General features: G+C 37.6%; 1 protein-coding gene and 1 long non-coding RNA gene across 12 annotated transcripts in view; one reads left to right on the top strand and one right to left on the bottom strand.

Moving 5' to 3' along the window:
- Positions 1-27,936, top strand: part of LOC132541871 (uncharacterized) — a 300,702-nt gene that overhangs the window by 11,730 nt on the left and 261,036 nt on the right. The window lies entirely within an intron of this gene.
- Positions 1-27,936, bottom strand: part of CFAP20DC (CFAP20 domain containing) — a 307,663-nt gene that overhangs the window by 176,068 nt on the left and 103,659 nt on the right. For all 11 annotated transcript variants that reach the window (XM_060203003.1, XM_060203000.1, XM_060203002.1 and 8 more), the window contains exon 6: positions 15,210-15,366. In XM_060203003.1, the coding sequence (XP_060058986.1) occupies positions 15,210-15,366 (157 nt within the window). The remainder of the gene's footprint in view (positions 1-15,209; positions 15,367-27,936) is intronic.

Raw genomic sequence — 27,936 nt, 5'->3', positions numbered from 1 at the left:
AAAATGGTACATGATGGAAAAAGCTCATCTAGCTTCCAAACATAAACAGATGGTGGTACTTTTTATTTCTGCTTCCAGATATGAGTTGGTGTATTACTGGGATATGTGACTGACTCTGTAACCCCTTTGGTCTATCATAAAAACAACCATTCTGTAGGTGTTTACTATCTTTGAGATGATTTTAACTAGTTTTTGAAAAGCCATCAGCCTTAGTATGTTTTATAAAGTTTTAATTAATTAAAACAGTCCTCAACTTAATGGGGGTGCCTTATAATAACAGTAAAATTTCAGTCTCTATGACTCATCCTAATTAATATAGTTGAAATAAGGACTGATTTTATCTTACAAGCTTTTTAAAATTTGTGGTTAATAGTGATTTATAAGATTGTGAGATTACAATGGAGAGAGGGATCTACTCGAGGTCTAGGCCCATCATGTCTTTTTGGGAATCTCAGGACTCTCCAAATAGGGTCCCACCTGATGGGGTGGTCTGATAGTGACTAGAGTCATTATTAAAGTATGCCAGTCTCTTGCCCTTATTCAGCTTTTGTAGTCCTTACTTTGATAAGGTTAGCTTTGGAGTGACTGAGGGAAGTGTAATAGGAAGTAGGTGAGGAGGGTATCTAAGTCTTAGTAGAAACTATTTCACAATAGACCTCTTGTGGGCCCCCATAGGACCTTGCCCTCAACTTGGATCAACAATGCTAGAGAATGTTCCATCCTCCAAAGGGAGGTTGGACAACATACTCTATCTTCCACCTGAGGAAGATGGGTCATGAAATTGGGGCAGCTTGGAACATTCCTGCTCATGATCACAGAATGTGAGCTCAGGTCTACATGGATGCAGAGGCTACATAGGCTCCTAGGTTGAATATGGGCCCCAGAACAAATCAAATCTATGGGGTTTACAGTCAACAACATTTATGCACCTTTCCCATATCTGGGAGCTACTCTCTTCCCTAATCCAGCGTTCTAGCACTTTTCCAAGACATGACATTATGTCCCTAGACAATAACTTGGGTACACCTGCATATCAGATGTCAGGCTCAGGGAAAAACAAACAAAAGCTAGTATAGTCACGGGCCCTTTGGAATGTAACTAAAATAGGCCTACTAGCTATCTACAAAATGGAGACCAGCAACTCTTTATCTGCGCTATTCCAGACTTTAGGTTCATGATTAGTCAACAATTTGTTTGGTTTTATGTTAACTCTTCTTTCAGTCACCTGGTTCCAGATGTTAACATGATGCCAACCAGACTTCCCTGGCAGATGACCCCACCAATGTGTCTTGGAGCCCTGCTTCCCAGAGCCCTGCCCCAATAGGGAAAGAGAGAGACAGGCTGGGAGTATGGATCAACCTGCCAATGCCCATGTTCAGCAGGGAAGCAATTATAGAAGCCAGATCTTCCACCTTCTGCACCCCATAATGACCTTGTGTCTATACTCCCAGAGGGAAAAAGACTAGGAAAGCTATCAGGGGAAGAGAAGGGATGGGATACGAAGTTCTGGTGGTGAGGATTATGTGGAGTTGTACACCTCTTATCCTATAGTTTTGTCAGTGTTTACTTTTTATAAATAAAAATTTAAAAAAAATATAAAAAGATTGTGAGATTACAAGGTATAGTTCCATACTTCACCTACCACCAAAGTTCTATGCTCCCCCACCCTAATGATAACCACTATTGAAGGACCAATTTTAATAGTTCACTGGCCCCAGTATCAACTATATTCACATTTATAAAATGAAAATAGCCTGCAGTTTCCAACAGTGTCTCACGTCTATCACTTCTCACTATTCTGAATAACCAGTGACCGTCAAGATCGCTATTTGTTAAAATATTTGACTCAATCTATTTGGTTTTCTATAAGATGACACTATAAACTTACGAGTAATTTTATAAGATGATACTTATAAACAACAGAAATTTACTTCATATAGCTCTGGAAGCTGAGAATTTCAAAATCACGGCACCAGCAGATTGGATGCCTGGTAAGGGACTGATCTTGGCTCATAGTTGCCAGTTTCTTGCATGCACTCACATGGTAGAAGAGCTGAAGATTTCAAGGGTTTCTCTTATAATGGCACTAATCACATTCCAGAGAGCACCAGCCCAATGAACCACTCACCACACACTGTAGATTTTGTTTTTCTCTCTCTTGGGATTTTTTTTTTTTCCCTGAGCACTACTCAGATCTGATTTATGCTATTACAGGGGACTGAACTTAGAATCCTGGACTGTCAGGCATGTAGATTTGGTTTATAAAAATTCTAGGGAACTTATGCATAGTTTATAAAACATCATTTCAAAATATGTTCAATCTGTTTATTTGCCATATAACTGTCAGATTTCTTTAGGGCATGGCCTGGATTCCTGACTTTTATGGAGTTAACTGTGTAATGTAAAACTATAACAGAAAGGGAAAGAGAGAGACACCTCTAGCACAGCTTCACCACTATGAACCTTTCCCCCTTCAGATGGAAACAAGGGGCTTCAACCTGGGTGCTTGTGCATTATAACATGCACTCAACCTGGTATACCACCACCTGGTCTATGGGGTCTGTTATTAAATGGAGTATGAAAATGCATCTCTTCTAAAAATTATAATAGTTACATAAATTATTTCATCACAATGGTGACAGAAATAGATGGTTTTTTATATTTATTTATTTCCTTTTGTTGCCCTTGTTGTTTTATTGTTGTAGTTATTATTGTCATTGTTGAGTAGGACAGAGAGAAATGGAGAGAGGAGGGTAAGACAGAGAGGGGGAGAAAAAGAGACACCTGCAGACCTGCTTCACAGCTTGTGAAGTGATTCCCGTGCAAGTGGGGAGCTGGGGGCTCGAACTGGGATCCTTACATCCGTCCTTGTGCTTTGTGACACCTGCGCTTAACCCGCTGTTCTACTGCCCAACTCCCAGAAATACATGTTTTTTATAGTAAAATGCTTGGGTATTTAAAGAGCTAAATAATAATGAATTATACCAAAAGTTCCAGAAGGAGTGGAATTGCAGGGTCATGTGGTAATTCCTTATTTAACTTCTTTTAGGAACTGTTAAAATGTTTTCCATAGTGGGTGAGCCATTTTGAATTTCCATCAGTTGTGTATAGTCTTCCCATTTTTCATACCCATGTCAATTTATTTTCCATTAAGAAAATGAAAACTATCCTACTCTGTATGAAATGGCAGCTCATTTTGGTTTTAATTTATATTTCTCTGTTGACGAATGACGTTGAGCATCTATTCACTGTTTGTTGACCATTGTATATTTTGTTTGGGGAATTACCAACTGAAGCCCTTTTCCATCATTTAACTGGATTGTCTGCCTTTCTGTTGTTGAGTTGTAAGAATTCTTTGTATATTCCTGAAGCTAAAATATATAAGGATATCTTATATAATTTACTTGTAGAACCAGCATACATATTCTATCATATCTATGGTTTGCAAATATTCTCTCCCATTTTGTAAGTTGTCTTTTCTTTCTGGACTGTGTTCTTTAATATACAATTTTAAATTTTGATACAGCCTTATTTATTTTAAAAATATGTCTCTGGGGATGCATAAAGTTTCTGCATTAAGGTTATACAAAAGACTTTCATGCCTGAAGCTCTGAGAGCACAAGTTCAATCCCTAGGACCACCATGAATCAGAGCTGAGCAGTGAGATTTATAGCTTTAGCTTTTATATTTATGCTACTAATGAATTTTTAATTTTTATAATTGGTGTGCTATAAGGGTCCAACTTTATCTTTTTGTATATAGATATACAGCTGTTCCAAAAAATTTAAATAAGAGACTTTGGTTTTCCCACTAAATGGTTTTGGTAGCATTGTCAGAATTAGGTGTATGAGTTCATTTCTGGATTCAATTTTATTGTATATATACAGAATATATATATTCTAAGTATAGCAAGTTGTCTTAATTACTGTAACTTTGTAACTTTGAGTAAATTTTGAATTTGGGAATACTGTAATTTCGTTCTTCTTTCTGAGGATTATTTTCAGCTATTTGGTTATCAATGAAATTCCATATGAACTTGAAAATGATCTCTTTTAATTCTGCAGAAAAGATCATTCAAGTTTTGAGAGGTTTTGCATTGAGTACCCAGATCTCTTTGGGGACAGGTTTGGGTAAGACTAACAATAACATCTTAACAATATCAAGACTACTAATCCACTGACATAAGAGGCTTTTCCACTTAAATAGACTGTTAAATAGTCTTACCCAATCCTGGCCCCAGACATCACCCCTGGTTGTTGCCCAATAAAAAGCCCCCTCACCCCCCCCCCTTTCTGGGCTCTCAGCTCCCGCTCTCTCTGAGATCTCGCCCCCTGCTCTCCCCCCGTGGTCAGGTAGTGGGGATGGCCATTGCCGGCTGGCGCCACGTGGTCTGAACCAAACCCCCCCATCCTATAATAAAGATTTGTGTACCCCTTTGCTCTGGACGTCCACTCTCTTCTCCGCGGTGCAGCCCAACACCAGACTGCCACAACAACATCTGGCGCCCAACGTGGGGTCAGGATTGGTTGAAGGGGGCACTGCTAGGATTTCGCGGGGCGTAGTAAAACCTGGGGGCGGAGACTGCATCAGAATAACTCAGCAACCTTCAACCTTTTTTCTGACAGTGTGTATACTGTTAACTTACTCCCATGGCTTGCTCATTCTTATGTGAAAATTGATGACAACCCACTTTCCCCTCTCTTGATTCAAATTGCCTCTATGCTCTCTTCTCAAACCCAACCACTATATATTCAGCACCTTCGTTCCCACAGCCCTCTTCCTGGTTCCCTGTCTGAAGGGAATGCTGCAGCTGACCACCTTGCCTCCACAGGAGCTCTCCTAGTCTCTGTCTCTGATCCTGCTGACTTTCATTCCCTAACCCATGTTAATCTTAAAGGCCTTCGAGCTCGATTTCCTGATGTTCTGTTACCACAATTAAAACATATCCTAGCTACATGCTTTTCCTGTGCAAGTCTCATAAAAACACCTGCTATTCAGACTCTTGGTGTTAACCCCCGAGGCTTAAAAGCTAATGCTATTTGGCAAATTGATGTCACCCACATACCAAACTTTGTCAAACAAAAATATGTGTTTGTCTCAATTGATACCTTTTCTAAATTTATGTGGGCAACAGCTCAGACAGGAGAAAGCTCTAAAAAGCTTATAAGCCATATGCTCTCCTGTTTTGCTGTGATGGGCTTACCTCTTCAAGTGAAAACTGACCGTGGACCAGCGTTTACCAGCAAACAATTTAAAGATTTTTGTTCTCTCTGGAACATTACTCATACCACAGGCATTCCCTATAATCCACAGGGACAAGGCATTGTCGAGAGGGCCCATCAAACCCTTAAGGCTCAATTAAATAAAGATAAAGGAGGAATGTACCCCCCAACATCCAGCTAGCAAAAGCCTTAACTACGCTAAATCTCTTTAATATTTACAATAACTCGGACTTACCTCCCATTATTCTTCACTGGCAAACACCATCTACCCTCCCATCTATTAAGGTCAAATGGAGAGACCTACTCGATAAAATTTGGAAAGGGCCTGACCCATTATTGACCATGGGAAGGGGTTTCGCATGCATTTTCCCTCAAAATTTCTCTAAACCTGTCTGGGTTCCTGCCCGCCATGTCCAACAATACCCGCAGGATGGGGCTGTTATTCCTGAAGAACAAGAAATACTACAAGAGGACCAGATGCAGGATACATCCCAGGGCCCATAATACGACATGGAAGAACCTACAAAATCTGGCTCACAGAGACCTCTCTCCTACCCTTTCCCTGTATGTCTTATGTTATAACTGGCCAGTTGTTTTTGTGAGTGAGTGTGTTGAATGAAAAAAAAAAATTTTTTTTTTGCATGACCCATCTGCTCGGAGTACTCTAAAAGGTAATTGGCTTTATATAAAAATGCTGGACGCAGCCAAGGTTTCTGGAGACGTCCAGAAACATTCCAAAAATTTTTTTCTTTCTCCCTCTTTTGATTTTTATATATAAGTGTTTAGTCTTAAACTGCGTGACTAATGACAGATATAAATTTGTTTTTAAATAATGTGTTTTTATAACAAAAGTTCTTTTTCCTCCAGTTTGTTATAACTAAATGTTTATGGGTATGTCTCAAGTTTGGTAACACTAACTTAACGGTCAAAAGTGTAACCCTACAGCTACACTTTTACCAGACAAGGTAAAAATTAATTTGTTAAGGTAACTTACTATTTAGGTAAAAGTCTAAATGTTCAACGTGACTATTCATTCCCAAAACTAAACTATATAAATTTTATATACAGGACACCTTTGAAGGGCCCCCAAAGGTGCCCTGTAAACTATCTTGTGCAAATTAATCCACAACAGATCTGGCATCAATCTGGCACTGTAAACATTAAAATCATTGTCACGAATATGCGTTAACTCTCTAAGCAATTTGAGTCTGTTTAAAATACATATTTTAGCTAAAATTGGTCTCAAGATCCTGTGGTAGAGGCTGCTACAGGAGGTCACATTAGATGACCTTTAAATAAAATCATAAAGAGATTTTAAACCAATTATAATCATCGAGGTATCAACTATAACAAACCTATAACTTGTTACAAGTTCAAATTAACCACGAGAAGCAGATTGTTTGTGTTTCTTTCACAGGAATCCCAGAAAAACCATCTGAACCCCTGCACACCCTGATGTCACCCACTAGATGGCACAACTACCGTGGCACACCCCCCCGAAACCCTAGATGTCACGCAACGTGATCTGAAGAACCTGATACACAGACTCCAAGGACAGAACTTTCTTCATGCCCGGTTGCCGTTCCTGCTTCTGACCTGCCTGTCACGTGCTGGCGGTTCCAGCTGGCTATCTACAGAAAAGCAACATTCCAGCGGCTGACCTCCCTCATGCAGCGTCACATCCCCTGCCAATTCTTCCCCTAGCCATCTACTTCGGACTGAGACTTGTATCGGACTTTCTGACATACCCTATATACATTTTACACAATTTTGAAGCAGCTTATTTCCCTTCACGCTGCTGGTTTTTCATAGACTGATCCTGAGTAATTCATAGACTTTACAGACTGTTGCCTTGAGGACTATACAATGCCAAATAGCCCCTCTGTTTGGTGGGTCATGCCCTCCCGCCTCCCCCTCTTTATGTACCCTTGCCCTTCCCCCACCGCAAGCAGGGAATGTTCCTTTATACACCAATCCTTCCCTTCACACCACACTGGCTTTTACTACTCCCCTACTTGTCCCTTCCTATTTTGTTATATCATTTAGGCTTATGTCCAAAAGGTTTCTGCTCCATGATAGTCTTTTACAGACTTTGTACATCTTATGCAATTACTAGAAAGATAGAAAAGATGTAGAGATATTGTGAAGAGATGGTTGAGCAGGCTGCGCTTAAACCTATGAGATGAGTCTCTCCAGGTAAGTCTCTCTCTCTAAAGAGGGGTTGAGCACAGGAGAACGCATAAATCTCACAAGGTTCGCAGCCATTTAAGCCTTCCCTCCTCCACAGAAAGTCCTACATCTTCCCACCTGAGCACGACATTCCTCTAAAACATTTAAGCCTGCTCCATTCCATTTTTCTTTACTGTGTCCATTTAGATATAAAGGGATAGGAAGAGATGTTGCTGAGGAGTTATTCTGATGCAGTCTCCGCCCCCAGGTTTTACTACGCCCCGCGAAATCCTAGCAGTGCCCCCTTCAACCAATCCTGGCCCCACACGTCACCCCTGGTTGTCGCCCAATAAAAAGCCCCTCACCCCCCCCTTTCTGGGCTCTCAGCTCCCACTCTCTCTGAGATCTCGCCCCCTGCTCTCCCCCCATGGTCAGGTAGTGGGGACGGCCATTGCCGGCTGGCCCCACGTGGTCTGAACCAACCCCCCCCATCCTATAATAAAGATTTGTGTACACCTTTGCTCTGGATGTCCACTCTCTTCTCCGCGGTGCAGCCCGACACCAGACCGCCACAACAAGAATAGACCTTCAATATTTTGCAGTTTTTCTATGCACAAGCCATTCATTTCCTTAGTAATTAGTCCTAGGTAATGAATAATTTGATACTCCTGCAAGTGCAAATAATTTTCTCAGTCTCCTTGAGATATAAAATTCTATCATAAATAATATTTTAAACTATTTATTATAAACATCATGGATATTTATATTAGAATTTTGGGGAGTATTTTTAAAAATTATATTTATTAATTGGATAGAGACAGCCAGAAACCAAGAGGGGAGGGACAGATAGACAGGGAGAGTGATAAAGACATCTGCAGTCCTGCTTCACTGCCTGCAAAGCTTTCCCCTTGCAGGTGGGGAACAGAGGCTCCAACCCAGGTCCTTGAGCATTGTAACCTGTGCACTCAACCAGATGCTCCACCATCCAGTTCCTTCTGGGAAATTTCTCTCTTTTTTTTTTCTGATATTTATTTATTCTCTTTTGTTGCCCTTGTCTTATTATTGTAGTTATTATTGTTGTTGATGTCCTCGTTGTTGATAGGACAGAGAGAAATGGAGAGAGGAGGGGAAGGCAGAGAGGGGGAGAGAAAGACAGACATCTACAAGCCTGCTTCATGGCTTGTGAAGCTACTCCCCTGCAGGCGGGGAGCCAGGGGCTGGAACCAATCCTTATGCTGGTCCTTTTGGTTCGCTCCAAATGCACTTAACCCGCTGCGTTACTGCCCCTTTTTATTTGCTTCCCCCCTTTTGTTGCCCTCTTTTTTAAAATTGTTGTTGTAGTTATTATTGTTCTTGTTACTGATGTTGTCGTTGTTGGATAGGTCAGAGAGAAAGGGGAATGCAGAGAGGGGGAGAGAAAGACAGACAAATGCAGACCTGCTTTACCGCCTGTGAAGTGACTCCCCCGCAGGCAGGGAGCCAGGGGCTGGAACCAGGATCCTTAGGCTGGTCCTTGTGCTTTGTGCCACCTGCGCCTAATCCGCTGTGGTACCGCCCATCCCCTGCGGTATTACAATACAGATATTCATGACAATGGGACCTAATTGAGCACACACATTAGACATCTTCATGACTTATTTCTGTGGGATGTAATTATGTCTGCTGAGCACCTCCATGATGAGATATCACCCTTTCTTGCCCTGGTAGGGTCACTAATGAAGGGCAGTTTGACTTTTATTTCTCTCCAGAAACAGGAATATAACCTTACATTGATAAGATTTGATGTGCACTCCCTGGGGAGAGATGACAAAACACACAACAATGTTCATTATAAAAAGTATTAAACCATTCCAGTTATTCAGGAAGGTAAACTGTATTAATGATGAAAGAATAGTCAAAAGTCTGAATTAGATTTTCACCTTCTGTGACCTCATCACAAGATGTCTCACAACCACAGGCCCTGTTTTCCTTGTCTGTATAATTAAGACTTTGCATGAGGTGACCTCTGAAGCCCTCTCCTGATCAATGGGTCTTGTAAGGCCAGATGTTAGTGTTTCTAGCCCCCCCCATAGTCTCTGGAGGTGCAATTTCCTTCATGTTGCTTCACATATAGCAAATGTTTCCTGAACAGATGAATAAGTAAACAACTGGCAAAACCCTATTTTATTAATATATCAAAATTTTTATGATAGGTGACTGGTACCAGGTCATGTGCTAGAGATGAAAATGTGGATGTCCTGTCTAAATGGTGGAGAGGCTTTTAATGTAGGATCATACTTTTAGCTCTTTTCTCCTTGCATTTCCAAACACAGAGCACACTCTCCTTATAATGTAACATCTTAGGAAAAACACTGAACTGGGGAGCCAAGAGACCTGTAAAATTATTGCCACAGGAAAGCTATGTTTAATGGATTATCACTAGCTCTTTAGTTTCTTCTCTGTTTCTCTTTTTACTTAATTACACATATATTATAAAGTTTTAATGAAAAAATGATAGAAGATAGTCAACAATTCATCATGCAAATGCTTAAATATGCTAGTCTATGTTCCCTCTGGAACCACGAAAATAATAGACTAAATTGGATCAGCATGTTTTACTAGTTGTCCAGCATAACTCATTTCTCTGAGAAAGTGAAAAACCACATTACTTGCTTTACAGTTCTAACAATGCAATTTCTGTTATATTCTATGGTGTAAGTAGTGAACAAAAGAATTAAGCAAAATTTCCAAGTTTAAGTGAGCTTAAGGGGTTCTAGAATAAAACAAGAACAATTTAAATAACCAAAGGCAAAGCAGTAATGAACTCAAGTCTGCATTTAGAACCACAGTTTTTAAATGAGTATCTGAAACAGATCAAAATGTTTTCTAGGATAATGGAAAGGTCTCAGTATGATGAAGGACTGATCTGTCCTTGCAGTAGAAAAGGAGCTCGACTTTAGTACAAAAGGCAGAAATGACTTTCACAAGTATCGTAATGCAGATACCCTTTTCACAGCCAGTCACCCAATCCTGGCACTGTAAATCGGTATTTCTTCTATCTTCACTATTTTTACTTCTCCTCTCTTTGCCCCTTCCATAAGAATCAGTGCATTCTAGAAATGTTCCAGATGCCACCAGGATGCTGGCCAGGCTTCCCTGGATTGAAGACCCCACCAATGTGTCCTGGAGCTCAGCTTCCCCAGAGACACACCCTACTAGGGAAAGAGAGAGGCAGACTGAGAGTATGGACCGACCAGTCAACGCCCATGTTCAGCGGGGAAGCAATTACAGAAGCCAGACCTTCTACCTTCTGCAACCCTCAATGACCCTGGGTCCATGCTCCCAGAGGGATAGAGAATGGGAAAGCTATCAGGGGAGGGGGTGGGATATGGAGATTGGGTGATGGGAATTGTGTGACGTTGTACCCCTCCTACCCTATGGTTTTGTTCATTAATCCTTTCTTAAATAATAAATAAATAAATAAATAAATAAATAAATAAATAATGAATAATATACACCCTGGAGTCTTACTGTCAGAGTTTAAATCCCACATCTAATATTTAACAGTTGTATGACTTGGGCACATTATCTAAGTTGGGGGTGGGTGGGGAGACACTGCCACACCACTCTAACACTGATGGAGCTCTCAGAGTGCTATCTATAGGACTCCCATGTCATCCTGAGGTTCAAGCACAGGGCTTTGTGTATTTCTTTTCAGCTAGAGACAGTGAAGGCAGATAAAGTAAACTACAGAACCAAAACTTCCTCCAATACAGTGAGGGCTGGACTTGAACCTGGGCTGTACACATGGCAAAGCAGCACACTGTCTAAGTGACCTGTTTTTTTGACCTGGCCTTGTGCATGTTAAGATGTGTACTCTACCAGGTGAACTATTTCTCAGCCCCTTGATACATTTTTTTAACTGTAGTATACAGCAATGATTGTATTATTATTGTTATTATTATTATAATTAGGGCAGAGAGAAATTGAGAGAGGACAGGGAGATAGAGAGAGGGAGAGAAAGATAGACACTTGCAGATCTGCCTCACCACTCGCAAAGCGGACCTCCTGCAGGTAGGGAAGAGGGACTCAAACCTGGGTCCTTGCGCTTGGTAATGTGTGTGCTTAACAGGATGTGTCACCATCTGGCTCCGATAGCTTAAATTTTTATTTTAATTAAACTTAAAGAATTAAGTGTAAATACTGGAATCAAAAACATAGCTGAAATTAAGAATGCCAAAGTATGTATTCATACAGTTCCTCAATAAATACCTAAATAAATATGCATATGTGTTATAAGGGGGAGGGCAGGTGGTGGTGCATCCAGTAAAACACACACAACATCATGTGCAAGCCTCCAGGCCCCACCTGCAGGGGGTAAGCTTCCCAAGTGGTGAAGTAGGACTGCAGGTGTCTCTCTCTTCAATCCAGCCCTTTCCTCTCAATTTCTCTCTTTGCTATCAAATAAAAGAAAGGAATAAAATTATATCATAGGTAGACTTATTTTTTTGTCACACTAGTCAAAATGGATAAATAATGGCATAATGGATAAAACAGATAAATAATGGCATATTCACGCAATAGCATATTATATTGCTCTTAAGCAAGCGCATAGATGAATTTCACAAAGTGTTTTGAGTAAGAATGTATATTTGAGAGAATAGGTACTACATTATTCCACTTACATAGTTTGTTTATTTATTTATTTATTATTGGACTGAAATAGCTTGAAACTGAGACAAAAGGGAGTGATAGGGAGAGAGACAGAGAGACACCTGCAGTCCTGCTTCACTTGTGGAGCTTTCCCCCTGCAGGTGGGGACCAGAGGCTTGAACCTGGAACTTTTTGCAGTGTAATGTGTGAGTCTAACCAGGTATGCCACCACTTGGCCCTCAATTATTCCACTACATAAAGTTCAAAATCTGGTAAAATTAGTCTATTGTATAAGGATGCAGGACAGAGTTATCAACAGGAGGGATTATGACTTGGAGTCTATATAAGTAAAATGCTATGATGTTTTATTTCCTGATCTGGTGGTATAGAAATGTGCTCATTTTGTAGCAGTTAGGCTAGACTAACTTAGGATCTATGAATTTTAAGTTTACATAATACATATATATGTAATTTGTAACATAATGGCATTTATAATATAATAAACTATTTCCTGACATAAATCAAAATGCAGTATCTTTCATTAAATCAGAGAACCATTTATCTACTCCCTATCTTATTCAGTTCCCTCTTCCTATTATTTTGGTGTCTGTCTAGAATGTATTATATATAGATGAGTCCAACAGTTCTCTGCCATAGTCTCTCCAGAAAATAAATCTCTTACTGCCTGGTTATATGGTGTTGGAAAGGGAGCCTGAGGTCCTATGGAAACACACACACACACACACACACACACACACACACACACACACACACACACCAATATCTCTGTGTTTGTAATAATGCCCATTATTCCTGCTTTGTAAGTGTCAAGAGCTGCTAAGTTTTGATCCTCTTTTAAGATCTACATTGTGAGTCTCATAGGCAAACCTCTGTACACTCCAAAGTTTCAGCTTTCTTTTTTCATTTGAGTCTGTGGCCACTCCTTAGGTCTTAAAAAACCCATGAATATCTTTCTTTCTGGTGTCCTCTCCTCAAACATATGTGTGTGTGTGTGTGTGTGTGTGTGTGTGTGTATAGTGATTTAGTATTGATTTACAAAATTGCAAGGTAATAGAGGTACAACTGTACTGTTCCCAGCACCAGAGTTTTGGATCCCCAATTCCTCCATTGTAAGCTATATCTGTTCTTCCAAGGTTGCAGATATGGGTTAACTGTTATTTCTACAACTATCTGTCTATATTTGCCCATTTTTTTAAGGTTCCATCTTCTCTCTACTTTTTCAAGTCACACATAAATACATCTATTACTATATCCAGATGTCCCTCTTTTTTCTCTTCTCTCTCTGGGTCCTGATGAGTTGCAGTTCAGAGCTCTCTGGTTATCTTCCATCAATAATCCCTCCCAGAGAGGGAGTATGGATCAAAATTACTTTGGGGGTGTAGTAGGTGGGAGCATAAAGAAGCATCAGAGATAAAAACATGTACTTAATCTGACATTTTTCAATCTACTTTTCTCCTGTATATTTATTTACAAATATGTTAGGTTATCATCTTCTGTGATTTGATGAAAAATGCATACATTACTTCTATAATTCTTCAGGTTTCTTACAAGTTAGGGGCTATCTTTAAAAAGTCAGTTCTCACTTTAACTTGGCCCTACTAACTGTTCCATCACATAAGCAGCCACTATTGCTGGCTTGTGCTCTCTTTGGGGATCTGTTAATGCACTGTTTGGCTTTATTATCAAATGACATTTAGAGGTACAGTGTCCTGTTTCGTAGTGTGAACTAACAAAGTTTTCCCAGACACTCATCCAAGTGGAATACCAGCCTGGAGTCTACATGCAAGCTGCCAGGAAATCACCTTGTGCTAGCTTATGTGAAGCCTTATTTCCTGGAATTCTAGAAGAATTGATTTTGTTAAAAATAACCTCAGAAGAAATTCAAAAGGAAACATCAGTATTCTTTCAATATTTTTAGATGTTCAAAACATGGAGGTAGGAAAGTTTGTGCTGCTTTATGAATTCTATATGCCACAGCTACCTGCAGAGTGCATTGATTGACCTTATAATGAATAATTTATATGTAGTTTCAGTAGAAATAATATCAGGAATAACTCAGTCATCTTAACATGACCATATGTTAATGTATTTTTTTCCCAAAATGACTTCATAAAATGCACACAGAATAAAAAGAGGGCACAGTGGACAACTGCAGAACTTTTTGAATGCCTAACATCTTCTGAATATCCTCCCTAATTTGGTGATTTTGCTACAAAATGGGCTTCTCATTCTAGCTGAATGTCAGACATTTGCCCTGCCAGGTCTCCTTGCAGCACATGACCCAGGCTGTACAAATCAGACTCAACCAAGTCAGCCTGTGTGTGCTGGAGAAAATGAAGACAAAATCTACTTCTGGTGAAGGTGGTAGGGAAAATGAAACACCACTTTAAGGGATAGCAGTAACAGATATTCTGGAATGTTGAGAATTGCATTATGTATGACTTAAAGAGCTTTTGTTCACTTGCAATAGTTACCAGTAGTAATCCCTAGACCAGTCTTATAGTAGGCCTGGATGCTCTTGACTGTAGACTCCAAGCCTGACTTTCGGGATAGCCTTGTAAGTCTGTGAAGTAGCTATTTTCCTTAAATTCTTTTATTAGATAATCTTTACTAAGAAATCTGACTAATTCAGATGCTATGTGCTACCATAAAACAATTAAGTAGTAGCTACAAAATATGTATCCTTGGACATTAAGCTAAACCAAAAGTGAACAGCTGATCCCCAGTAAATAATGACATATAGTACAATATGAATCAACTATGAAGATTTATGCTAAATTCACAGATAGATTACTGTATGATAACACTGATATACATTATCTAAAATTGCCAAATTCTGAAATCTAAGAGAGGAACTATGTTTGCCACAAGTGGTGAAACAGGTCTGCAGGTATTTATCTTTCTCTCTCCCTCTAAATCTCTCCCCCCTCTCAATTTCCCTCAGTCCTATCCAATAAATTGGAAAAAAATGGTCTCCAGGAACAGTGGATTCACAGTGGGTACCAAGCCCTAGTGATAACTGTGGAGGCAAAAAAAAAAAAAATTACTGTGCAATATTATACTCCTAGTCAAACTGTTACCATGTACTCAAACTATTAACTATCATTATTAATTTAAAAATAGATATTGGAAAATTAAAAAATCCTGATAGAACCTTGAACATACCATCTTTATCAGCAGTGTCTTGAGGCTTTGACTTTAAAGTGAAGATTTTCCGTAGCTTACAGTTAGCTGAGACAATAATTCCGTCCAGTGACTGGAAAACTGCTCCCTTGAATATTTCACTGGTAAATGCCACTAAGTCAATGCATAGATTGCACCACTAAAACAAGAAAAAAGAGTAATAATTACATCTTCTATAGTAATGTAATGAACATGCCATTTATATGTGGACAGTCCAGAAAATTGAGGCAGTTAACTGGATCAACCAGCCTAATTTTTCCCCTCTTGGCAAATTTAACTCTGTTCTAGCTTCACTTTTTTAAAAATTTGATTCTTCCAAAGAAATCAACATAATCTAAGCCACATTAGTCATCTGATTACAGAGTTCTCATCATGGTACAGGGCAATGACAACTTGGGGAACTAACTATAGGCTTGCATGTGAGCAGCATGCTAGTGGGAAGTTAATGGCAGGTGCATTAGTCTACTTTAACCTTGAAAATCAGGGATAAGTAGCGAATTTGCCTTTAAGGGGACTAATTTTATCACAATTAGCCACTTATATTTGTTTTTATAAAGGCATGTTGAAGATCAGACACCAGGCTTAAATTGTGACCAGTGCTGTCTACTTATAACCAATTAACCTATTGTAAAGAAATAGAGGCTTCTAAAGAATTGGTAATTATGGCTGGTGTTTTCCAATTTTTAAAGTACTGTTGCAGGGACTGATTTCTTCTCATTAAACAATTAGCCCCACTCAATACACCATCAAGTGAATTTTCTAAATGACCTGAATTAACGAAAGAGAAAATAATTATTTAGTAAAAGACTAAGATATTTAAAACTCCAGGACAATGGGTGCCAGGCAATAGTACATTGGGTTAAGCACACATAGTAGGAAATGCAAGGATCCCGGTTCGAGGTCCCGGCTCCCCACATGTAGGGGGGTTGCTTTACAAGCATTGAAGCAAGTCTGCAGGTATCTTTCTCTTGCCCTCTCTATCTTCCCCTCCTCTTTCAATTTCTCTCTGTCCTAGCTGGAAAAAAAAAAAAAAGGAAAAAATGGCCTCTAGGAGCAGTGGATTAGTAGTACAGGCAACAAGCCCCAGAAATAACCCTGAAGGCAGAAAAAAACAAAACAGAAATACAAACAAAACAAACAAAAAACCTGCAGGACAAGAGTAGGAAAAAAGAATTTTTTAATTAGATGAAAAATTGTATTTAAAATAAAATGATCATCCATCATTTTATTAAAGCATAGTTTTATCTTAATATTCACTGTCTGAGCCAATCAAAACTGATGCCAAGGGTCAGCAAAATAGTTCACTTGAATAGTGCACTGCTTTGTCAAGTGCAGGACCCAGGTTCAAGCCTGGCTTGTACTGCATTGAAGGAAGCTTCAGTTCTGTGGTCTCTAACTCTTTTTCTGCCTCTCTACCTCTCTGCCTCTTTCTAAAAGTAAATAAATAAAAATTGGAAGCTAACTCATTGATGAAGGAAATAATGTCCTTTTAAAAAGACTTTTTTTTTTTTTTAAGGAATATTGACCTCATAAAGAGGAGAACCCAAGGTTACTTCTATAATCGAAAAGTAAGTGAGGGGGCTGATGGTAGTGCACTAGGGGTTAAGTAAACATGATGCCAGGAACAAGGACCAGTGTAAGGAATCCTGTTTGAGCTCCCAGGCTCCCCACCTACAGGGGGTGCTGCTTCACAAGTGGTGAGGCTAGTCTGCAGGTGTCTATCTCTCCTCCTCTCTGTCTTCCTCTTCTCTCTCAATTTCTCTGTCCTAACCAACAATAAAAATGACAATAACAAAAAAGAAAAAAAATGGCCACTAGGAACAGTGGATTCATATTGCAGGAACCTAGCCCCAGCGGTAGCCCTGGAGGCAAATAAAATAAAATAAGAAAAGTAAGAAGGATTTCAATGACAGTAAAATTATATTCCTAGGTTATGGATGTGCTCAGGATCTCGGGATAAATGAACATGGAGGAACAGGAAACTAGACTGCGTGTGATGTAGTCATAAGACTAGTTTGACTAGGCGCATAAGGAAGCAAAGTGGAGTGGACAGTGAGGTCAGGTTCGGAGTTGCTGGAAGAATAAATAGAACCTTGGACTCAAGAGTTAAGTACTAGGACTGGGGGAAATATGGGCTTTATAAAGAAAGTGGGAGGTTTCTGCTGTCTTAAGGTTTGAAGCAATAGATAGCTATTGCTATAAAAAAATTATTTGGCAATTGGGTTAACTTTGTAAATCCCGTTGTATCATACATGACATCACCATAATTTATGTGATTTATATATAGCTGTGTCTTATAAAGTAACATCATCGGTTTCTTCTGTTCTCCCTGGTCTAAGCTTTTATGAGAGTCAACATTTCAAAGAACAAGTCATTATTAGAACTGTATTAACAATCTGGGGCTCACTTTCCTGCACTTGATCTTAGCCAAAAGGCTGAGAAGCAATGGGGTTCACTTTTCTGCACGCTTCTTTCAATTCATACCAAATGATACCGTATCTGCTGATCCCAGCCTAATCAATGCAACCAGTACCACCTCGGCATGCTTTACTTTGAACTGTGTCCAGAGACATCAGGCATGGAATGTCAACCCTTCAACCTCATTACTCGGGTGAAATCTTTTATATCTCATGGGATTTTCTAATTCCATTTTGGGTGGTTCTCTTCCTAACAAAGCCCCCAAACTTAGATATAGTCCAGTTCCCATGAGATAGGGCATATGTACACATGTATCCATAAATTAGGGCAAAATATATACCTGAAAGCAAAAGTGGCAGGGAATCAATAAATGAAGCAAGCAAATAGACATAAAAAGACATCATAAAGTACCTAATGAGATAAGTTTCTACTTAGACCTTGATATTGTCCTCATCTACTTCCTACTAAACTTCCCTCAGCCACTCCAAACTAACCTTACCAAAGTAAGGACTACAAAAGTTGAATAAGGGCAAGAGATTATGGCATACTTTAATGAAACTCTTTAGTCACTATTAGGTCATCCCATCATCTGAGGCCCCTAGTCAGGGAGTCCTGGGATTCACATACAGACATGATGGGCCTTGATCTCAAATAGATCCCTCTCTCCATTGTCACTGGTCATCTCCATCAGGAACAACACAATGGATCCCTTTGTGGATCAACAACAGTAGAGAATGTTCCATCCTCTGAAGGGAGGTTGGAAACATACTCTATGTTCCACCTGAGGAAGATGGGTCCTGAAATTGGGGCAGCTTGGGACATTCCTACTCATGACCATAGAAGGTAAGCTCAGACCTACAGGGATGCAGAGGTTACATAGGCTTCTAAGCTGAATATAGGCCCTAGATCAAATCGATCGTGTTTACAATCAACGATACCTATATACCTTCCCATATTTGGGAGCTACTCTCTTCCCTGATCCAGCTTTCTAACCCTTTTTTCCAGCCATGAATGACATCATCTCCCTAGACAGTAACTTGGGTCTACCTGCATATCAGATGTCAGGCTCAGGCAAAAACTAGTATAGTGAAGGGCCCTTTGGAATATAACTGAAATTGGCCAACTAGCTATAACAAAACGGAGACCCTAAATCTTCATCTGCAATATTCCAGCCTTTACGTTCATGACTAGTTAACAATTTGTTTGGCTTTATATGTTAACTCTTTTTTCAGCCACCAGGTTCCAGATGCTTCTATGAAGACAACCTGACTTCCCTGGGCAGACAACCCTACCAATGTGTCCTGGAGCCCCACTTCCCCAGAGCCCCGCCCCACCAGGGAAAGAGAGAGACAGTCTGGGAGTATGGATCAACCTGCCAATGCCCATGTTCAGCAGGGAAGCAACTATAGAAGCCAGACCTTCCATCTTTTGCACCCCATATGACCCTGGGTCCATACTCCAGAGGGTTAAAGAATAGGAAATCTATCAGGGGAGGTGATGGAATATGGAGTTCTGGTGGTGGGAATTGTGTAGAATTATACCCCTCTTATCATATGGTTTTGTCAGTGTTTCCTTTTTATAAATAAAAATTGAAAAAAAAAGAGATAAGTACCAATGATATTGTGGTTTATTTTATTTTTATTTATTTACTCCTCAACTCTGATTTATTGATGGTGCAGAGGATTGAACCTGAGACCACAGAGTCTAAGACATAAGTGTCTTACTGCTTAACTATTATGCTATCTCCCTAGTCTCTTCCTTTTTAATCACTTCACTGGAAGAAACAATGATTTACAACAGTTCTTATCACAGCAGTACATTTTCTTATCTCTCCATGACAGGAGCCCTCACACCACTTCTACCACCAATTATGTTTTTTGCCCCCATTGTGTATAGGCTCCTCCATGTCCTTATACCTCCTCCTGCCTCTTTCCCTTTAGAGTCCTTGGTTCTGCTATAATAGATTACAACCAGTCTAAGAATCACTCAGTGAAGCTGCTTTTCTCCCATTTTTGCAAAGTATTCAATAAAAATGGTATACATGTCTATATATTTTTATATGAATATATGAAGACATGCATAGAAATACATGCCTACCACATATACTTTCAATTTTTATTTTATTAAATAAATAAATCCCTTAAATATGTGGAAACAGATAACTTATTTAGTGAATCCATCTCTTTGAAGTACAGATGGGAGAAGCTCCTAAAAAAAAAAGGAATAATTTTCAGAAATCCCCCTTGGCTAGAGGAGGAAATAGAATTAGATTTTTATTTTAGCTCATACTTATATAGGTTCCGATTTTAATAAGTTTCTACAAATAGCTCATTACTCATGTAAATACAAATGCCATGACACATTTTCTGAAGTTTTGAAAAAAAAATATGAACTCTTCCACTAACAAGTAGTTTACCTGAATTACAACTGATCTTTATAAAATACTGTTTTCATTATTTTTTAATCTATGATTTGCCCTTATGTTCCCGTTGGGGACATTTTTAATATCTTTATTTATTTCTACGTGCAACCCTAGTCCAGAAAAGAAGAGCTTTTGATCTCAAATACTTACAATTATGAATCTCTAACAAGTATACAAAAGAAATACAGCAATCCGATCTTTCTTTTACTTGGGTGAATAAGGGACTTTATACTATTTATATCCAGAATGAAATTCTTCATGAAGGAACTGATTGGCGAAGGATAAAAGACAAATTCATAGTACAGATTTCCAGCCTATCTTAGGAATATGGCTTTATTTTACAAGTAAAAGAAAAATAAATTCTGTTAATACCTATGCACAGAGACATACATATTTAGTCAAATGCATGTAATAATACATCTTTGGTAATCACAACTTTTAATTTTTTGACTACTCATGCCTCTTTTCTCTTCCATAACTATGGGGAATATTGGAGAATAACGGGATTCATTCTGCCAATCAATTATTCCAGAAAGCTTTGATTAATTTTTTATATTCTTAAGTCTTTTCTTCATAGGTGATCATGCTTGTAGAATGAAAAGGCTTTACTTCCTTCTAATCTGTATGGGTTTTTAATTTCTCCTTGTTATCTTATTGCTCTGGCTGGAGCTTCCAATACAATGCTGAGTAGAAGTAGTCAGAATAAATATACAGTTTTTTTCAAGGAGGATATATAATGACTAATAAGTACATGAAAAGATAAGCAGCATCACTTGTCAAAGAGGGATTGCAATCAAAACCACAAGGCATTATCTTTTTACATCTGTAAGGATGGCTATAATAACAAAGACATGAGTATATTGGTAAGAATGTAGAGAAAAAGGAACCCCAGAATGGAAGGTCTTTAAAACATTAATGGAACTGCCATGTTATCCAGTAATTTTACTTTTGAAAAAATATCCAAAGGAAGTAAAACACAAACTTGAAGAGATAAAGTCACCCCCATGTTAACAGCAACATTATCTGTAATAACTAAAACAATGTTAGTGTCTATCAATAAAGTGCTGTAGTATGTATCTGCATGTGCACGTGTGTGGTGTACTATTCAGCCATAAATACATTGGAGTTTAACAATACTGGATGAACTCTGAGGACACTACACCAAGTGAAGGAGGGCAGAGAAAGACAAATACTGCATACTCTCACTTCTAGGTGGAATATAATTTTTAAAAAATTGTCTATTTATTTATTGGGTAGAGATAGCTAGAAATTAAGAGGAAGGGGGAGTTAGAGAGGGAGAGAGAGAGATATCTGCAGCACAGCTCCATCACTTGTGAAGCTTTCGCCTGCAGATGGGAACCAGAGGCTTGAGCCTGGGTCCTTGAGCTCAACATGTGTGCTCAACCAGGTGCCCCACCTCCTGGTACTGGAATATAATTTTTTAAATTTCATGGAAAAGGAGTTTGGATTTATGGTTACTAGAGGTGTGTGCTGGGTATGTGTTTGTGAGGGGCTTAGGTGACTGGGTTCAATGGGACTGGAGGAAGTTATTAAAAGGTACAAAGTTTCAGTTATAAGACAAATATATACAAAGGATGTAATTTATAAGATGAAAGCTACAGTTAATAATGCTGTTGCGATGCATATGGAAGTTGTTAAATGCTCATGCCCCAAGTGTTCTCACAACAGGAATTTCTTCTATTTCCTATATATGAAATCACTGATGGCAATTAAATTTGCAGTGCAATTAAATTTCAGAGTAAATGTAAGTCAAAAATTTCTGTACACTGTATTCCTTAAATGTAGACAGCAAAGACTTCCCCCACATTTGTAAATTTCTCTCTGCCCTGATCCGGCTTTCTAGTCCTATTCTCAGCTCTGACATCATCTTGCCAGACAATACTCCTAGCCCACTGGCATGTTAGCTGTTGGGCTCAGGCAAAAATTAGTAAAGTCATGGGCCCTTTGGAATCTATCTAAAATAGACCTACTAGCTTTTTCCAAAATAGAGAACCAACACCAAATCTCGCCTGCTATACTCTTACCTTTAGGTTCCGTATTATTAAACAATTTGTTCTGCTTTATATCTTAATACTTTTCAGCCAAGTTTCAGAAGCTACCATGACACCAACCTGACTTCCCTGGGCAGATGACCTCACCAATGTGTCCTGGAACCCCACTCCCCCAGAGCCCTACCCTACTAGGGAAAGATAGCAATAGGCTTGGGGGTATGGATCTACCCGTCAATGCCCATGTCCAGCAGAGAAGCAAATACAGAAGCTTTATCTCTCACCTTCTGCACCCCATAAAGATCTTTGGTTCATACTCCCAGAGGGATAAAGGACAGGGAACCTTCCAATGGAGGGGAAGGGATATGGAACTCTAGTGGTGGGAATTGTCTGGAATTATACCCCCTAGGTGTTGTCTTCATGCAGTCATATTGACTTCTCCCCAATAATTTTGTTCTTAAATGAATTTTTCAAGTTATCTACTCATTGACATGAAAGTGGTTATGATTTTCTCATTTTTATCTTCCCTCATTTTCAGTGTGGATACTGCTATTGTGTATGTGTGTTTAATGAGTCTACCTAGTGGTTTATCACCCAATAAATCTTTCTAAAGAAACTATTTTAGGTTTAATTGAATTTTTCCATTGCCCATTTTTTATTTTATTGATTTAGTTTCATTTCTTTCTGCGTACTTTAGATGCTTCAGCTACAGTCCACAAATTTTGGTATGCCTTATTTTCATTAACATTTGGAATTAGTTACAGTATCAGTTAAATTGCTTTCCTTCAATCTATATAATTTTTCTTTTACTCATGGATTATTTAGAAGTATATTTTTTATTTATAAGTATTTGGAGATTATGCAAGTATTTAATTTTCAATTTCACTTCCTTGTAGTCACAGAATAAACACTGTATGATATCAATCTTTTTAAATTTGTTGAGATTAACAAAGTCTAACATACCATATACCTTGGAGAGTGGTTAATGGGTAATTGTATATAGTGCATAATTTGAAGTTGTATGAAATGTACCAGAAATGTATATTTGGTTGATTGATGATGATTTTCAAGTGTATGTCATGTTCACTGATTTTTCTGCCACTTTTTCAGAGTATTGAGATCTTCATCTGTAACTATATAATTGCCTTTTTCTTTTCAATTATGTTAGTTTCAGCTTAATGCATTTTAAAGAACTGTTATTATGCATATAGATACAATTATTCTTTATTTATTATGAATCTCTTACTATACTACACTATTCCTCTTTGTTTAGTATTCCTTTGTCTTTCAGTCTACTTTGATGATGACATAATCATGCTATAGTATTTCTATTAGTACTTGCATGGTTTACTATCTTTTTTTTTTAAAAATTATTTCTGATTAATAGTAGGTTAGAAGATTGTAAGATTATAGTGTATTGTTCCACACCATTACTTTAAAAAAAACTATGTGACTTTAAGTTTAATGGGTACTTCTTGTAAATAACATACAAAGTATTTTTTCTCTCTATTGAATCTAATAATCTGTCTTTTAGTAAAAATGTTTAGTCCATTTCTACTCACTGTGATTATTTACATGTGTTTCTGAGTTTATGGCTATTCATTCTGCTACTTGTTTTGTTCTTGTTTAGTTCTTTCCTATGTTCTTTGGGACTGAGATATTTTTAGGGTTCCATTAATTTTATCAGCTGTTTGATTTCACTTAAATTTCTTTTCAATGATTCTTTACAGTATAATAATGTTCAGAGCAGAAATTCTTAATTTATCATATTCTAACTTTGACTAACATCAGAACCTTATGGATAAGAATCTCGTAAAAGTACATTGTCCATCTCCACCAACCATCTCCTATAACTCTATGGTTATTATATTTTACTTCTACTTTATTATTATATTGCCTTCAAGAATCAAATGCTTTCAAAGAAATAGTAATTAAAAATATCTTTTAGCTTTCCCTATGTATTTATAATTATTGGCACTTCTCATTGCCTTATTTTGATCTGAAATTCTATCCAATACCTATTTTTTTCTGTCTAAAAAGCCCTTCTTCAATATATGTAAAGAACAGATCTCTCTGATTTTCAGATATATATTGCTTTAAAGCTTATGTCTTCACTATTCAAACTATAAACTGGTAGGCTAAAAAGTCTTTTCAGCACTATTGCATTATTTTCTTAATTATTATGGCAATCTGGTATATATTTTATCATTATTCTCTGCTAATTTAAAATGTCATTTGAACATTTTAAAGACTTTTCTCTATCATTGATTTTCAGAAATTTAATTATGACATCCCATAGTATGATTTTAAGTATCAGTTTAGTTATGATGCACCATGGTGTGGGTTTTGAGTGTTCCTCTATATATAAGTATATTTTTTAATTTTTGAAAAATTGTAACTATTGAATCTAGAAATTTTCTTCAAATATTTCCTTGTTTTCCTTGTATTAAGCTGATTACATTTTAGACTGGTTGGTACTGTTTTATAGGCCATTCAGACTATATTTGATTTTTTTTTCTCACCAGTGTTATTGCTGAGGAAGGTGCCTGTGTGATGACTCATCATTCAAATGGTCCCAGGTAGACAGCCTCGCCCAACCCTTCTTTCTTTTTATGACACACAGAGAAATAAAGATCAAGAGAGAGGGATAAAGAGAAGGAATAAGAAATAGAGACAACTACTGCACTGTTCCAGTGTTTGTGAAGCTTCTCTTCCTGCAGGTGAGGACCGAAGGCTTAAACTCAGGTCTTCACTGATAGTAACTAATGTATCCTCTGCTGGATGTGCCTTTTTTATTTTTTATTTATTTATTTTTACACTTTTTGTCCTTTTCATGCCTCAGTCCTAAAAAGTCCTACTTCTGATTTCAAATTTATAGTTATTCCACAGAATTTGACTTGATGTTAAACCCTTCAGTCAATTTTTTTTATAGTGTTCATTTATGTATTGAGGTTCCCTATGTGCTTCCTCATCATTGTGTTCATATTTTCCTATACAGCCTCAAATACATTTATGGTGGTTGTTTCAAAGTCTTTTGCCATTAATCTGTAGTTTTTCTCATTGTTATAAGTATTGTTTCCTAACCTTGCATATCTAGTATCTTTTTTTTCGTTTTTAATTGTATGCTGCACAACTATCACATTCTTGTGGTTTTCGGCTTTGTTGACTTTCTTAAGAGAGTCCTGAAATTCTAGGAGGAAGTTAATTTATTTACAGGCCTCCTTGATCTTTCTGATATATGTTCTTTGTACTATCTTACTCATATATAATTAAACAATTGCTTATAATACTATAAGATTTCAAAGTTTCAATTTCATACCATACCCACCAATAAAGTTCTCTTCCACTCATGCTACAATAACCACTGTAGTTCTCACAAAGTCTGAGACAGTTTTTTTTTTTTGCCAGTTTGTATGCTTACATTATCTATATTCTACATATGAGCAAAATCATCCAGCAGTTGTCCTTGACCTCTACTTACTTACTTACTAAGCTGGCCTTTGTATGCTTCACAGAGACATACTATATGTATGCATACAGATTCAGGAGAACCCTCATGCAGATTTTTGGAGCTTCTTCTTTTAACACTCAACCCTACATGCTTCAATTACCTTAGAGTCATAATCCTAGTTTCTGTGCATGATGCTTTAGTCTCTCTGGGCTGCTACCTCTGTACTGCAGTCCAGAGCAGGCCTTCAGAAAGTGTGGCCATAGAGTATTCACTGCATTTGTTTTTAACAGATACTGTTCCAGAGGAAGGACTTTACAAAGCCATATCAATTTAAGCGCTGACCAGACATTTTAACTATTGGTAGTACACTGACATTTCCAGGTTCCAGACTGACATAAATTCGAAGCCATTTAGTCATTAAAATTACTCCTGAAATATGTCCTGTCTATCCTTCTATTTCCATGTGATTATACTGATTTAGGACTACTGGTCTCCTGAACTTCTATAATACATAGCCTCTTAATTGGTCTCTCAGTCTCTTGCTCTCTCCATTCTGACATCTTCTTTATTTTAGACTACAAATCATACCATCAAACTTCTCCATGCTAAAGATTTTTTCAAATCTTAAATGAACTAAAATTTTAAATTTCATTACTTGTATGTCTTTGAAGGCCCTTCCTGTTTCATCTAGACTCTTTTCAGCTTCTAAATTTACATGTTCCCACTATATATCTCAGCTAAGGGATCAAATACAAGGTGAACTTTTCTGGTTTTGTTTGTATGTATTCATAACAGTGCAGAAGATATCTGACTACTGTAATCCCCGACATAAGTTTAACCTAAGACTCCAGATTCCTAACACAGTGGAATTTTATCACAGTGGACTTTATCACAGTCCTATTTGTTTATATGATTTGCCTTCTGTGCCACATCATTTCAATGAAAAATATTGTGTATCATTCACTTTTAGCTATATATCATTTAGAACAGATCTTGGCTTATAGTAAGAGTTCAATAAATACTTGTTAATTAAAATGAAGTTGAAAAGTATATTGTGACACCATACCCACAAGTTAATAAATATGTTAAGAGAAAACAATGAAATAATAACAATATCAATTACTATTAATTGTACACTTACTATGAGCTTAGTATCATTCAAAATAATAACCTCCTTAATCTCCAAAAGCTCCTCTAAGAAGCAAGTTCTAATCTTGCTACTACATCAGTGGTAAGGAAACTGAGAATATATAGGCAGTAAGTAGCTCCCAGAGTTTGAACCTCTACAATTTAATACTAAAGGCTGTATTTCAGCTCTTATTTATGTGATTTGAAAATAGGATGATACTAAAAATGGAGATCATCCATTTTTCAGAACAAACTTCTTTTCAACTAGTTCTTACTCTGTATAGCCATTCAGAGCCAGCAGATAAAGACAGGAAACTTCTCTTCTATAATACTCACAATACACAGGTGAACAGAGAAAGAAAAGTAGATACCTTCCAGTGATATTCACAAGTGAAATAGAAAATCAACAAACACTCAAATAAGTGGATTCTAGCTTAAAGCGGTTTATTAAAAGACAACATCTTACTGTAAAAACTTAAATAACTAAAACTACAAAATTAAATAATTTCTTATCTAAATACTCAGTGACACTCAGGAAATAAAATTCAATTAAAATCCAAAACTTCCAAACTGCTGTTCTATGAAAAAATTATCTTTGTAGGAAAATCATTAGGAAAGCACAATTACTAAAGAGTAATTTTCTCTGCCTAAATGATAAACACTGGGTATTTGAGTTCTAAAGGTTACTAAATGATTTGACATTATAATTTATCATAGCACTTTCTTATATTTCCAAATGAATGGTTCCTCCATGATATCTCATTCCTGAACTTCCTATTTAAATGGAATTAAATTTATTGTAAATTAATACATACTTTGGTGGCAAGACATTGATGTTCATCTGATACCATCACTAGCAAATTGAAAATTATATTAAGAAGTAAGATTTATTTCACTGAGTCTTGACTAAGTGGCTTCCATAGTTGTTTAATCTAATGGTTATTAATTTTTTAAACTGTTCTTGTCATTGAAAGCCCAAGTTGAAAGAATAAATTGTAGTTATTTAAATGTTAAAATAAATCTTTTTATAATTAAGAATAACAAAAGGAATAATTTTTTCATTTGAAAGGTTGAACATTTAGCAGTAGCTGGAAAAGTACATGCTCTATAAATAAATATTCATAATAGTAAGGCTCTAAGGATTTTTAACTTCATTTTTAACTTGTTTGAGTTATGCAACCAAGGAGGGGCATACTCAGGTATATATGCTCAGTGAAGTATATATATTCTCTGCAGCAGGGTAGCTTCACAAGTGCTAAACCAGGTCTTCATCTGTCTTTC

This window comes from Erinaceus europaeus, chromosome 12 (genome assembly GCF_950295315.1).
Source record: "Erinaceus europaeus chromosome 12, mEriEur2.1, whole genome shotgun sequence".
Lineage (NCBI taxonomy): Eukaryota > Metazoa > Chordata > Mammalia > Eulipotyphla > Erinaceidae > Erinaceus > Erinaceus europaeus.
This window is presented reverse-complemented; position numbering and strand designations above follow the sequence as displayed.